Source organism: Scyliorhinus canicula, chromosome 27 (genome assembly GCF_902713615.1).
Source record: "Scyliorhinus canicula chromosome 27, sScyCan1.1, whole genome shotgun sequence".
Classification (NCBI taxonomy): Eukaryota; Metazoa; Chordata; class Chondrichthyes; order Carcharhiniformes; family Scyliorhinidae; genus Scyliorhinus; species Scyliorhinus canicula.
The window spans coordinates 9,046,935-9,060,154 of NC_052172.1; the positions used below are offsets into that span (position 1 = coordinate 9,046,935).

At 45.0% G+C, this 13,220-nt stretch overlaps 1 protein-coding gene across 1 annotated transcript in view; it reads right to left on the reverse strand.

Moving 5' to 3' along the window:
• Positions 1-8,134, reverse strand: part of LOC119957898 (ryanodine receptor 1-like) — a 463,450-nt gene extending 455,316 nt beyond the window's left edge. The window contains exon 1 of the mRNA XM_038786087.1: positions 8,034-8,134. Within this exon, the coding sequence (XP_038642015.1) occupies positions 8,034-8,081 (48 nt within the window). The 5' untranslated portion in view covers positions 8,082-8,134. The remainder of the gene's footprint in view (positions 1-8,033) is intronic.
• Positions 8,135-13,220: the final 5,086 nt, after the last annotated feature.

The following is a 13,220-nucleotide window of genomic DNA, read 5'->3' on the forward strand; positions in this document are numbered from 1 at the left end:
CTCTTTTTCTGGAATTTTAAAATAAACAATGGTGAAGACACCAATGAGAACTCCACTGCTCTTCTTCAAAATAATGTCACAAAGAGTTTACATCTATCTGAGAAAGCAGATGGGGCCTCAGCTGACAGACAGCACCTCGGCCTAGCTGGTACATTTTGGTTGTCGCAGAGATGTCTCACATAAATATCCATCATACCGTAATTCGTTTTGCTTACCTTGCAAATTGTCAAAACCATACCAAGCAGCCAACTCCAATTTCACCACTTTTTTCAAATGGTAATCAGTCAAGATTGCTTGGTTAACCCAAATATCGAATTCTGCATTCATGATATTTTTAAATATACCATGTGCAGATCTTAACGTTTAATATGATGGCAAAGCCAACATTTTGGTTATGTCTGTGGCAATTCAGTAACAAGTAAACATAGAAAAAAGGGATTACACCATCACATGGGTTTCCTCCGGGTGCTCCAGTTTCCTCCCATAGTCCAGATGTGCATGCTAGGTGGACTGTCCATGATAAATCGCCACTTAAGCGTTCAATGGCTAGGTGGGGTTGCGGGATGGGGGAGGGGAATGGGCCTAGTTAAGAGTACTCTTTCGGAGGGGCAATAGAGACTCGATGGACTAAAAAGCATCCTTCTGCACTGTAGGGATTCTATATCCTCAGACGTCACAATAAAAAAAAAATCACAAATGAGATACTGTAAGTGTATTTATGTGGACACGTGTAGTGGCCAATTTGCACACAGCAAGATCTCAAACAGCAATAGGATCAGTAACCCACAAATCTAATTTGGCGGTTTGATTTGAGGGTTAAGCAATGGCTAGGTGTCATGTGAAAAATGAAAATCGCTTATTGTCACGAGTAGGCTTCAATGAAGTTACTGTGAAAAGCCCCTGGTCGCCACATTCCAGCGCCTGTCCGGGTAGACTGGTATGGGAATCGAACCGTGCTACTGGCCTGCTTTAAAAGCCAGCGATTTAGCCCAGTGAGCTGAACCAGTGAATGTACCTTTAAGAAATGGGTGCTTAAGAAATGTACCTTTAAGAAATGGGTGTTTATCAGTGATGTCAGTGGGGGTGGAGCTGGACTGTGTCAGCTTTTTACTTTCATCTTAGGCTGTTTGCTGCAGGGTGTGTTTTAGTTTCGTTTTCAGTGTTGGAGCTGAAGCCAGACAGAGCAGGGGTGCTGTTGATCTCTCTGCCATGAAAAGACTATCTCTTGAAGATTTGATGAATTCAGAATTATAAATGTTCTCAGTAGTAAATGTAAACCTAATGTGCTTCTGTTAAAAGGTGTTTCTTTTGTCTTCTGGATGTTGTTTGGGAAGTTATTAAGCATTACTTAGTGTTGTATTCTTTGGGGGTTGTATTTGAATTAATGGTTGCTGAGATGTTCACTATGTTTTAAAAAGGTTAATTTAGTTCATAGAATAAACATTCGTTTTACTTTAAAAATTTCCATTTCTGCTGTACCACACCTGTAGAGTGGGCCGTGTGCTCCCCATACCACAATCTATTAAAAGTTGTGGGTCAGGTGAACTCCAAGATACACTTTGGGGTTCTTTAAACCCTGGCCCATAACAAAGGTTATTGGGATAACACACCACTCTTCAAAATTAAAAAAAATGTTTTTTTTTAAATACGCATCTGAACAGGTTAATCATTCCATCTCCAACCATGCAGCAGTCTCCCACGACCACACTCAAGGGCACACACCTGCATTATACAGTTATTAAAGTCTGTCACAGAAGAAATTGCTGGAATCTAGTATTAAGGAAGTTATTTGGGGTGCTTAGAAAACCTCAATGCAATCAGGGCAACAATGGGCCTCACGCTGCGGCCTCTCAGCACCTCGCGCTGTGGCCTCACGGCGCCTCGCGCTGCGGCTTCACTTGTGACAATTAAGGATTATCCTCATTACATGGTTGTCTGCAGGAGAAATCATGTTTAATTAATTTAATCGTTACTTGAGGAAGTAACAAGCAACGTGGACAAAGGGGAACCTGTGGATGTGTTACACTTACATTTCCAGAAGACATTTGACAAGGTGCCACAAAAGCTACTATGCAAAATAAGAGCACAGTGCATGGGGTAACGTTGACAGAGGATTGGATAGCTAACAAGGCAGCAGGGTAGCATGGTGGTTAGCATAAATGCTTCACAGCTCCAGGGTCCCAGGTTCGATTCCCGGCTGGGTCACTGTGTGTGGAGTCTGCACGTCCTCCCCCTGTGTGCGTGGGTTTCCTCCGGGTGCTCCGGTTTCCTCCCACAGTCCAAAGATGTGCGGGTTAGGTGGATTGGCCATGCTAAATTGTCCGTAGTGTCCAAATAAATGTAAGGTTAAGGGGGGGGGTTGTTGGGTTACGGGTATAGGGTGGATATGTGGGTTTGAGTAGGGTGATCATGGCTCGGCACAACATTGAGGGCCGACGGGCCTGTTCTGTGCTGTACTGTTCTATGTTCTATAAGAAACACAGTGGGCACTAATGGGTCATTTTTGCATTGGCTGGTTATGACGAGCGGAGTGCCAAATAGATCAGTGCTGGGGTCTCAACTATTTATAATTTATGTCAATGACTTGGATAAAGATGACTATGGTTGCTAAATTTGCTGAGTAAATGTGAACTTGTCCATTTGACAGGAAGAACAAAAAAGCAACATCTTATTTAAATGGGGAGCGATTACTGAACTCTTTAAAGCACAGGGAAATCTGGACGTCCTGGTACACGAATCACAAAAACTTAGTCTGCAGGTACAGCAAGTGGTTCAGAAGATAAATGGAATGTTGCAATTTATTGAAAGTGGAATGGATTATAAAAGCAGGTTTTTTATAGGGCATTGGGGAGGCCGCATCTGGAACACTGTGTACAGTTTTGGTCTCCTTATTCAAGGAATGATATAAACGTGTTAATAACAGTTCAGAGGTTCACTCGACTGATATCTGGGATGATGGGGGTGGGGGAGTTATCCTCTTGGGAAAGATTGAACAGGCTGGCCCAAATGCCTTGGAGCTTAAAAGAATGAGGTACCTTATTTAGACATACAAGGTCCAGAGTGTATATCCCCTCTTGTGAGATAGACCAAACTAGGGACACTGTTTACAATTAAGTGGTCTCCCTGTTAATTCAGAGATTAGAGAATCACTTTCTCTCAGAGGATCCCGTGTCTATGGAATTTACTGCCCCAGATAACTCGAGAGGTTGGGCCAATAAGATTCTTGACAAACGAGGGAGTCAATGTTATAGGATTCCTGAAGGAGAACAAAGAAAGATACAGCACAGGAACAGGCCCTTCGCCCTCCAAGCCTGCGCCGACCTTGCTGCCCATCTAACCCAAAACTTTCTGCATGTCCAGGGTCCGTATCCCTCTATTCGTGTATTTGTCAAGACACCCCTTAAATGTCACTATTGTACCTGCTTCCACCACCACCTCCAGCAGCGAGTACCAGGCATCCACTACCCTCTGTCAAAAAACTTCCCTTCCACATCTCCTCTAAACGTTTCCCCTCGCACCGTAAACCTATATCCTCTAGTAATTGACTTTTCCACCCTGAGAAAAAGCTTCTTCGTATGCTTGCGAGCTCTAGAATATGGAGTTGAAGTGAGATCAGTTATGATCTTACGGAATGGCTGAATAGGCTCGAGGGGCCGAATGGCCTACCTATGCTCTTATCTTAATTCATATGCAAGCAAGCTCTAGAATGAAGCTTTAAACCACCACTTTCGCATATTGGGATGAAAAATATTACTACCAACAATCCACAGAATCCCTGTAGCCCAGGAGGCCATTCAGCCCATTGCATCTGCACCAACCCTCAGAAAGAGCACCCTGCCTAGTCCGGAGGAAACCCACGCAGACATGGGAGAACGTGCAAACTCCACACAGTCACCCGAGGCCAGAATTGAACCTTGGCCGTTTGTGCTGTGAGGAAGCAGCGCTAACCAACCTCTGTGCCACCGTGCTGCTAAGGTGACACTAACTAACAATAAGGCACACTTTCAATAGTATTCTGAGGGCTTTTTAAGAGTCACTTGAATAAGAAACGCATGTAACACTTCGCAAAAAAGCTTTCAAAGCCAAAGTGGCTTATGAAACAAAACCATGTTTTTCCAAAACTGAATTGCTTTTTCTGTTCCTTAGAAAGTATCACATTACCTTTGACCTATTCAGTTCTCCAAGCAAGGTGGAAATTATGTGACTTGTTATGGCACCTTGAAACTTTAAAGTCAGAAACGTTTTAAAATGGCTGTTGCTTTCACCCCAAAGAATCTTCTGTCAAATAACAAAGCACCATGAACTAGTCGTTACATATTACCCTTCTGAAAACCAGGAGTCGTTTTTGTGCGTCTATCCATTTCGTCATAAACCTTAATAATAATCAGAAGTTGCAAGATCAATCCAAGGGATAAAAAATCCTTAGGTTTATTTTGGGTTTGACACAATTATCATATTTAGCAAATGCTGGTTTATGATTTTCTCACATTCATCAAAATTTATTCAGCCTCAAAATAAGCAAAGTACTATGGATGTTGAAAACTGAAACAAGAACAGAGAATGCTGTAAAAACTCAGCCGGTCAGGCAGCATCAATGGGGAGAGGAAACAGAGCAAACGTCTCAAGTCCGTTTAACTCTTCAGCAAAATTAAAGAGAGGAAGACGCGCTGGATATGATACTGCAACTGGGAGAGATTTCAACAAGATGCAGCAACAAGAGACAGGTGGCCTAGTGGGAGAAGGGAGGATTTTTACATGGAGACAATAAATTTCGGAGAGATTTTTTTAAAAAGGGTTTAAGATGGAGATTAACAGTCACAGTCTAAAGCTGTTGAACTCAATGCGGAGTCCAGAGGACTGTAACGGGCCTAATCAGAACATGGGAAGTGCTGCTCCTTCAGCTGGTGTTGGGCTTCACTGGAGCTTTGCAGCAGGCCAAGGACAGACATGCAGGCGTGAAATGAAAAAAAAGGAAAGGAAAATCGGTTGTCACAAGTAGGCTTCAATGAAGTTACTGTGAAAAGCCCCTAGTCGCCACATTCCGCCGCCTGTTCGGGGAGGCTGGTACAGGAATTGAACCGTGCTGCTGGCCTGCCTTGGTCTGCTTTAAAAGCCAGCGATTTAGTCCCAATGTGCTAAACCGAATGCCGAGTTAAAATGACAAGCAATGGGTAGGTTGGGGTCATGCTTGCGGACTGAGCGAAGGAGCAAAGCAGTCACCCAGTCTGCATTTAGTCTCCCCAGTGTAGAGGCGGCCACATTAGGAGCAGCAAATACAGTAGACCAAATTAAATTGTAATCAAGCTGTCGAGATCAAGTCCTATGTTCAATACCCGGTTGCAATTGTGTTAATTGTTATCAGTGGGAACAACAGTAGGGATGACACAATAGCTTTTGATGTCTTTTTTTTTTAATATAAAAAGGGAGAACATGGGCTAGGATCCCTGTTCAGCAACCCCCAATTTGAATTACACGCATGTGAATGTCAGCTGAGGACAGGTTCCAGGCGATGCGTGATGCCACATCTTCCCTGCAGTCTGATATCTGCCAACACACTTTGCCAAGGCTTAGACATGAAGAGCAGCCACCTGGGCGAGGCACGCAGCTGTCCATGGAAGCATACCAACAAGGAGTTTGTCGATTGCCTTCAAGAGATGTGAAAAGGGGGAAAGAAAATGACAATTTTAAAAAGGGATATCATTAACATCCCTAATGAGAAAGAGGTCCACTAATGGCCTCTGATCGAATGATAATTTAAGTCTGCAGGTCATAAATCACAGAATAAAAATGACGTTTGAATGAGGGCAGCAGCACAATTCTGTATCTAGCTGACAGGGGAGCAGGGAAAGCAGGCAGCAAGATCTCCTGAGGCAGATTTATTACAGCAACTATATATAACACAGAATGTGCATTCTCAGCACACGCAGCGTTGCAACTTGAAACAGTTAATTTAAAGTATTCGTCCTGCAAAAAAATAAAGTACGTCAGATAAGAGATTTCTGAACGTTCCAGACATCACTCAACATGGAAAGTCCCCGAAACCACAAGTTTAAAGTCGCTGCCTTCCACACTTCACAATGACACCTCTGCAATATTTTTAATTCACAGCGATAAACTTAAAGCGCTTTCAGCGACCGAGGTCTCACTGTGTAGGGCGTGGTACTAATTACAACACCCCCCCCCCCCCTTGTCTTTGTGAGTTTCCAGACCGCCATTGCGGTCGGCCACAATGCTGGTTAAACCCCCGAGTCATGTGTCAGTGAGCTGCCAAAACTGCCACCGACAACGCATCGATTTTATTCTACCGGCTTAATTCTTTTTCAGGAGAGGGGGGGGGCCAGCTATTTCTTACCTCGACGTGCCACCCAAATGGACTAGAGTTTTATTGAAAACCAAAACAATAGGGGGGTGGTGCAGTTTAGATTAGATTTGTCACATGTATCATGTGTGACATACAGTCCAGGTGGATCGCCTTAGATGTGAAAACATAGAACACACGATAAATGAATAGTGTAAAGACATAGGGATCAGGTGAAGCATAGGAAATATAGCACCACAATTGTAGAGAGGATGCAGAGAGAGATCAGTTCAGTCCATTAGAGGGCCATTCAGGAGTCCAGTCAGATTTTGATTCATTGTCATGTGTACCGGGGTACAGTGAAAAGTATTGTTCTGCAATAAGTCCAGGCAGATCGTCCCATACACAAAAACATAGGACATACAATAGATACACGAGGTAAATACATAGACATCAGGTGAAGCAGACGGAGTGTCATGCTCAAAGCAGTCGAGAATAAGCACGGAGAGATCAGTGAAGTCCACAGGAGGGGGTCATTCAGGAGCGCGGTAACGGCAGGGCGGGGAAGCTGCCGCCTTTGAACCGGTTAGAGCACATTCTCAGACTTTTGTATCTCCTGGCCCAATGAAAGAGGAGGAGGAGGTTGGGGTGGTGGAGAGGGTGGTCAAGATTCACACTGATCTGGCAACAGCACCTGTTGCCTTTTTAAATCAGACCAAGGATCCTCTCCGCAAAAGGATAACATTTAAAATTGTTTGTGTGTAGGGGGGGGGGGGGGGAGGAGGAGAAGTCAAGTTAGCAAAACCAGGAGCCCAAATACAGACAAGGGGGGAGGAAAGAGAGAGTGCCTGGGATTAAAGTATTGGATGTGATGCAGTGTAAACTCCTCCTGTTGGGTCTGCAGGGAGGGAGGATACATCACCCAGAGAGGGGTTGTGTTGTATTGTATGGGTGGGGGGGGGGCGGGGGAGAGGTTTATGTTGCATTGCTGTTTTGTGGGTGGGGGGTTTGTGTTGCATTGCTGTGTGCAGGCTGGGGGGCTTGCGTTGCATTGCTGTGTGGGTGGGGGGGGGGTGTTGTGTTGCATTGCTGTGTGGGTGGGGATTTGCATTGCTGTTATGTGGGTGGGGGAGTTTGTGTTGCATTACTGTTATGTGGGTTGGGGAGTTTGTGTTGCATTGCTGTTATGTGGGTGGGGGGTTTGTGTTGCATTACTGTTATGTGGGTGGGGGAGTTTGTGTTGCATTACTGTTATGTGGGTGGGGGAGTTTATGTTGCATTGCTGTTATGTGGGTGGGGGGTTTGTGTTGCATTGCTGTTATGTGGGTGGGGGAGTTTGTGTTGCATTGCTGTTATGTGGGTGGGGGGTTTATGTTGCATTGCTGTTATGTGGGTGGAGGGTTTGTGTTGCATTACTGTTATGTGGGTGGGGGAGTTTGTGTTGCATTACTGTTATGTGGGTGGGGGGGGGTTGTGTTGCTGTTATGTGGGGGGGGGGGGGGGTTGTGTTGCATTGCTGTGTGTGGGCTGGGGGTATATATTGCATTGCTGTGTGTGGGCCGGGGGCTGAGTCAGGGAGATGATGATGGCTGTTTTTTTGGGAGCCGGCAGCACAGCAGCTCGGGCGACGTGTGTTTCTCTGAGTCCCCGGGACTGGAAGCGGGAGGACGGGGGCTTCTCACCTCACTCCCCACCAGCCGGTGCTAAACCTCAGCTTCCCCCCCTCCTTACTTACCGTCCGAAGGAAGAGGATCTCCTCCTCGCCTTCGCCCCCCTCGGCCATGGCTGCGGTCGCGGTGTGTGTGTCTCTCCTTCTCCGCGCTCCCTCCCGGTCCGGCGCCCGGGCTCAACTAACGGCCGCCGGCCGGCGCGCGCCGCTCAAACCTGCGCCACGCCCACCCGCCCCCCATTGGTGGGCAGGGAGGTAAGGGCGGGGCTTGGGGGAGACCCACGTGGGCCCGTGGGCAGACGTCGAGAGCGGATTGGTAGAGGTGGACTTGTGTGGGTGGGACGGCAGGAGGGTAGTGGCGGGGGCCGGGTTGGTGGGGAACAGTGGGAGACCCACGTGGGTTGGTGGTGGGAAGGGAGTGGATTGGCGGGGTGGGCGGGGCTGGGCGCGGTGAATGCCGCGTGCCGGGCGGGCCGTTGGTGAGGAGGGAGGCGGCAGATTGACAACAACAACTTATTTCGTTCTCCTAGCGCCCCACCGCTCCCTTGTTCAGTTTTGCTCCCACTGACCTGTTTCCCTATTTTTTTTTTATAAATGTTTTTTTATTGAGTTTTCATATTTTATATATGACAAATTACAAGTTATTAGAGAGAGAGAAAAAAAAAGGAAAACACAAAAATGTAACATGAATATTTACAGGTAAGCATCTTCATAACAATAATTGTGGCCGCCCCCTTTAGCCAGCATACATATTTTACATTCCCCAATATGGCCGAGGCACATGTTTATAGGCATTTATTTATAGTTTGGTTTTGGGCCTTGGCTTGCCATCAAACCCCCATACCGAGCCCGTATCCCCCCCCCCCCCCCCTCCCCCCGGCTACCTTCCCCCGATTCCCGTCCATTTTCCCCTGGTTCTTGGCCACCCGACTATTCTTCCTCATGTACGTTGGCCACAAACAGGTCCCGGAACAGTTGCATGAATGGCTCCCACGTTCTGTGGAAGCCGTCGTCCGACCCTCGGATGGTGAATTTGATTTTCTCCATTTGGAGAGATTCCGAGAGGTCGGACAGCCAGTCTGCAGCTCTGGGTGGTGCTGCTGACCGCCAGCCAAACAGGATTCTACGGCGGGCAATCAGGGAGGCAAAGGCAAGGGCGTCCGCCCTCCTCCCCAGGAATAGATCTGGCTGGTCTGAAACCCCGAAGACCGCCACTATCGGGCATGGCTCCACCCTCACCCCCACCACTTTGGACATAGCCTCGAAGAAGGCTGTCCAGTACTCCACAAGTCTGGGGCAAGACCAGAACATGTGGGCGTGGTTGGCCGGGCCTCTCTGGCACCGCTCACATTTGTCCTCCACCTCCGGGAAGAACCTACTCATACGGTTTCTCGTTAAGTGGGCTCTATGTACCACTTTTAGTTGCGTCAGGCTGAGCCTTGCGCACGTGGAGGTGGAGTTGACCCTATGCAGTGCTTCGCTCCAGAGTCCCCACCCTATCTCCATCCCCAGGTCGTCCTCCCATTTCCTTCTTGTTGCGTCCAGTACGGTGTCGTCCCTATCTACCAGTCGGTCATACATGTCACTACAGTTCCCTTTCTCTAGGATACTTGCGTCCAGTAGGTCTTCCAATAGTGTCTGTCGTGGCGGTTGTGGGTACGTCCTTGTCTCCTTTCGTAGGAAGTTTTTGAGCTGCAGGTACCGTAGCTCGTTCCCCCCAGCTAGCTGAAATTTCTCTGTCAGTTCGTCCAGTGTTGCGATCCTGTCGTCCGTGTATAGGTCCCTGACTGTCAGTGTCCCCCCGTCCTGCCTCCACCTTTTGAAGGTGGCGTCGGTCAGTGCTGGTTTGAACCTATGGTTGTTGCAGATGGGAGCCTTGTCCGACATTTTGTACAGGCCAAATTGCTGCCGCAGTTGGTTCCAGGATTGGAGGGTGGCTGTCACCACTGGGCTGGTGGAGTGTTTTTTGGGTGGGGATGGGAGTGCTGCCGTGGCGAGGGCCCGGAGGGAGGTTCCCATGCAGGAGGCCTCCTCCGCACGCACCCACTCGGCTTCTGGCTCCTGGATCCATCCCCTTACTCGCTCGGCTGTTGCCGCCCAGTGGTAGAATTGTAGATTCGGGAGGGCTAGCCCCCCCCTGGATTTTGTTTTTTGTATGACCTTCTTTGGGATCCTAGCATTTTTACCCCCCCCATACGAACGCCATGATATGTTTGTCCAGCGCTTTGAAAAAGGCCTTGGGGATGTAGATCGGAATTAAGGCATTATGCTAGCCCACCTTTGCCATGGTTAACACTCTTCAGTCCCTAATAGCACCATGGACAGCCCCTTTGCCCCATGTCCTTGACATCTTTGTCAATCCCTTCTTAAATCTGACCTACCATTCTGCCCCACCCCCTCTCCAAGTATATAATTAATCACATTTCTATCTCTTTTCAGTTCTCTTGAAGGGTCATATCGGAGCAAAGCATTAACTATGAGTTTATCCAGCGTTTTTTGTTTTTATTTCTGATTTCCAGCGGTATTTTGCTTTTATTTGAATGATTAAGCGAGTATGGCAATGTCAGGCTGTTGCTTGACCAGCCTGCGGGACAGCTTTTCAAATTTTGGCACAATACCCCCCCCCTCCCAGATGTAAGTAAGGAGTTTCCTCCAGGTTCCTCCCACAGTCCAAAGGTGTGCAGGCAGTGAAATGAAAAAATGAAAATCGCTTATTGTCACGAGTAGGCTTCAATGAAGTTACTGTGAAAAGCCCCTAGTCGCCACATTCCGGCGCCTGTCCGGAGAGGCTGGGACACTGAGGCGGACTGGGTCTAAAAATATTGGTTGCCAGGAGACAAAGGGGGCCCACCCACAACTTAAACGCTATCATTTAATTTTCATAACGAATAAATAAAATTTTCAAAAAATACATATGGAAAAAAGGGTACAATTAAAATTTTTGTGGAAAAAATGTGTATTTCTTAGTAATTACAGTGTACATGTACTGTACATATTACTGGCAGTAGATACCAAATGTAAATACAGAATGTTATAATTGAATTATTTATTAATTTTTTTAAAATTTTAAGTAATTGGTTGATATTTTTAAATAGTTTACTGCACAATTTACACATTAACAGATAGTTCAAAAGCATTGCATGCAGTCCACTATATTAAGAGCAATCGTTTGTGTTCGCTAGATGATTGTGCGAATCTGCCAATAATTGCTTCTGCATCCAATTCATCTAACAATTCCTTTTCAATGGATAGCAACATGTATGTTTCCAAATTCACCTCAAACAGTGAATTTCTTAACCTTGTCTTTATGATCTTTAGCTTTGAAAATGTCCTCTCACATTGGACTTGAGTAACTGATAGTGTGCAGAAGACTTTATAAAGTTCATAAAGGTTATCATATGCCTTGTTATGAAGTCTGTTGGATGCCAGAATTTTTAGTACACACGATGGGCAAGTGCTGCAAATTTTACAATTGTTGCAACTGGAATCCATATTCTCACCATCATTAAGCAATAGATTTAATACATCAAAGTTTGAAGCAAAAGAAAACAATTCCAATAATACTTGATCTTTGCTGATTTGTGGAAACAGCTTAATAATACCTTCCAATGCTTCATCTTCAAGGCCCTTCTCTGCAATAGTTTTAAACTTTGCTGGGTCCAAGCAGGACAAATCTTTATACAACTGTTTGTGTTGTACAAAGCGTGATTCTAGTGACTGGACAATGCCATCCATTATTAGGTTAAACACATTTACTCGAAAATCAGCTAGAGAATCTGAAGAATTTCTTTCATCATCAATAAGCTCATCTGCCATTCTTTTCTTCTACCTCTGCCTCTTAACTGGCAATGCTGTTTCCAACGCATCAATTTCCAATGTTTGATTTTCATCCATATTCATCTGTGAAATCCTGGCATTACATTTATTTACAAATTCCAAAGCCTTGCTGTCAACGTTATCAAATGTTCTTGTCTGTTCCTTCAACTTTGTTGTAGCTGAATCTACCAAACTCCATGCAGTAAACATATCTAAACCACTTGTCTGTAGATAACTTGATAACGGGGTTGTAGTTTCAAATATATACAAGTAAGTAAATGCTGTCAATATGGTTTCAAGACTTTGAAGTAAAACACTTGCTTCATGTTTTGTTTTTGCATCAAACTTTTCTGAATCTTGTATCATTGATAAGCATGTCAATAGATTTACGAAAGTACTGGCAGCGGCATCATCAAAACATCCAAATATAGTTGTTGCTGCATTGGATTTTCCTGACCATCTGGTCTCACCAATTAGCTTTAATCGTTTCATTTTTTCTTGTCCTAGATGTTTTCCAACAACTTCTATCCATACAGCCATTCTCTTGTATGATGCTTTCACAAAAGTTGCTATATTCTGGAGCAAATTGAAAAAAAGAAACTGCAGGCACACAACATTTTGTTGTTTCAGTTATCACCAAATTCAAGACATGGGCATAGCACCATATATGAACATGTTGATCAGCCACATCAACAATTTTACTTTGTAAACCATTATACTGGCCATGGTAGCTTGCAGCGCCATCTGTGCTATCAGATAAACATTTTTGGGGGTCAATTTTAAGATGCTGTAATGTTTCAATCAATAGATCAAAAAGTCCCTGTCCTGTACCATCATTACTTGGCACAACTGAAAGTAGTCGCTCACAGATAATACCTTTAAGCACATACCGAATAATAATGCTAAACTGAACGATGGATGAATTATCTTGTGTTGAATCACCCTGAATAGAATAATATTTTGCTTGAGAAACTTCATGACTAATTCTTTCTTGTATCATATTCTTCATAATTTTGATTAACATGTTTATAGTTGTTTTACTCAGGTATGTAACAAGTCCACCACGGCCTTTACTTTGAGCCTTTCCTTGTTGCTCTAATCATTTGATTCTTTGTTTAGACTTGTTTTGCACTGCAGAAATGTGAGCTGCCATAATGGGGTCATATTTTGCCATCAACTGCACTGTAGCTAAAAAATTGCCATGATTCAGAACCTCATTATCTAGAGTGTAGGCCGATTCATTTCTGTGACCTCGAAAAGGAAGTGTTTGCTTGCCTAACATCTTTATGATGTCTATAATCCTCATGACAATACTTCTCTGCTTCAATACTTCTTTCCTTTTAGTTAGTGATGCAACAAAAAATTTATCTAAGGTGCCATCATTAACCACACTGATATATTGTTGAGCATTTCTGACATGTGTTGTTGTCGATTTAT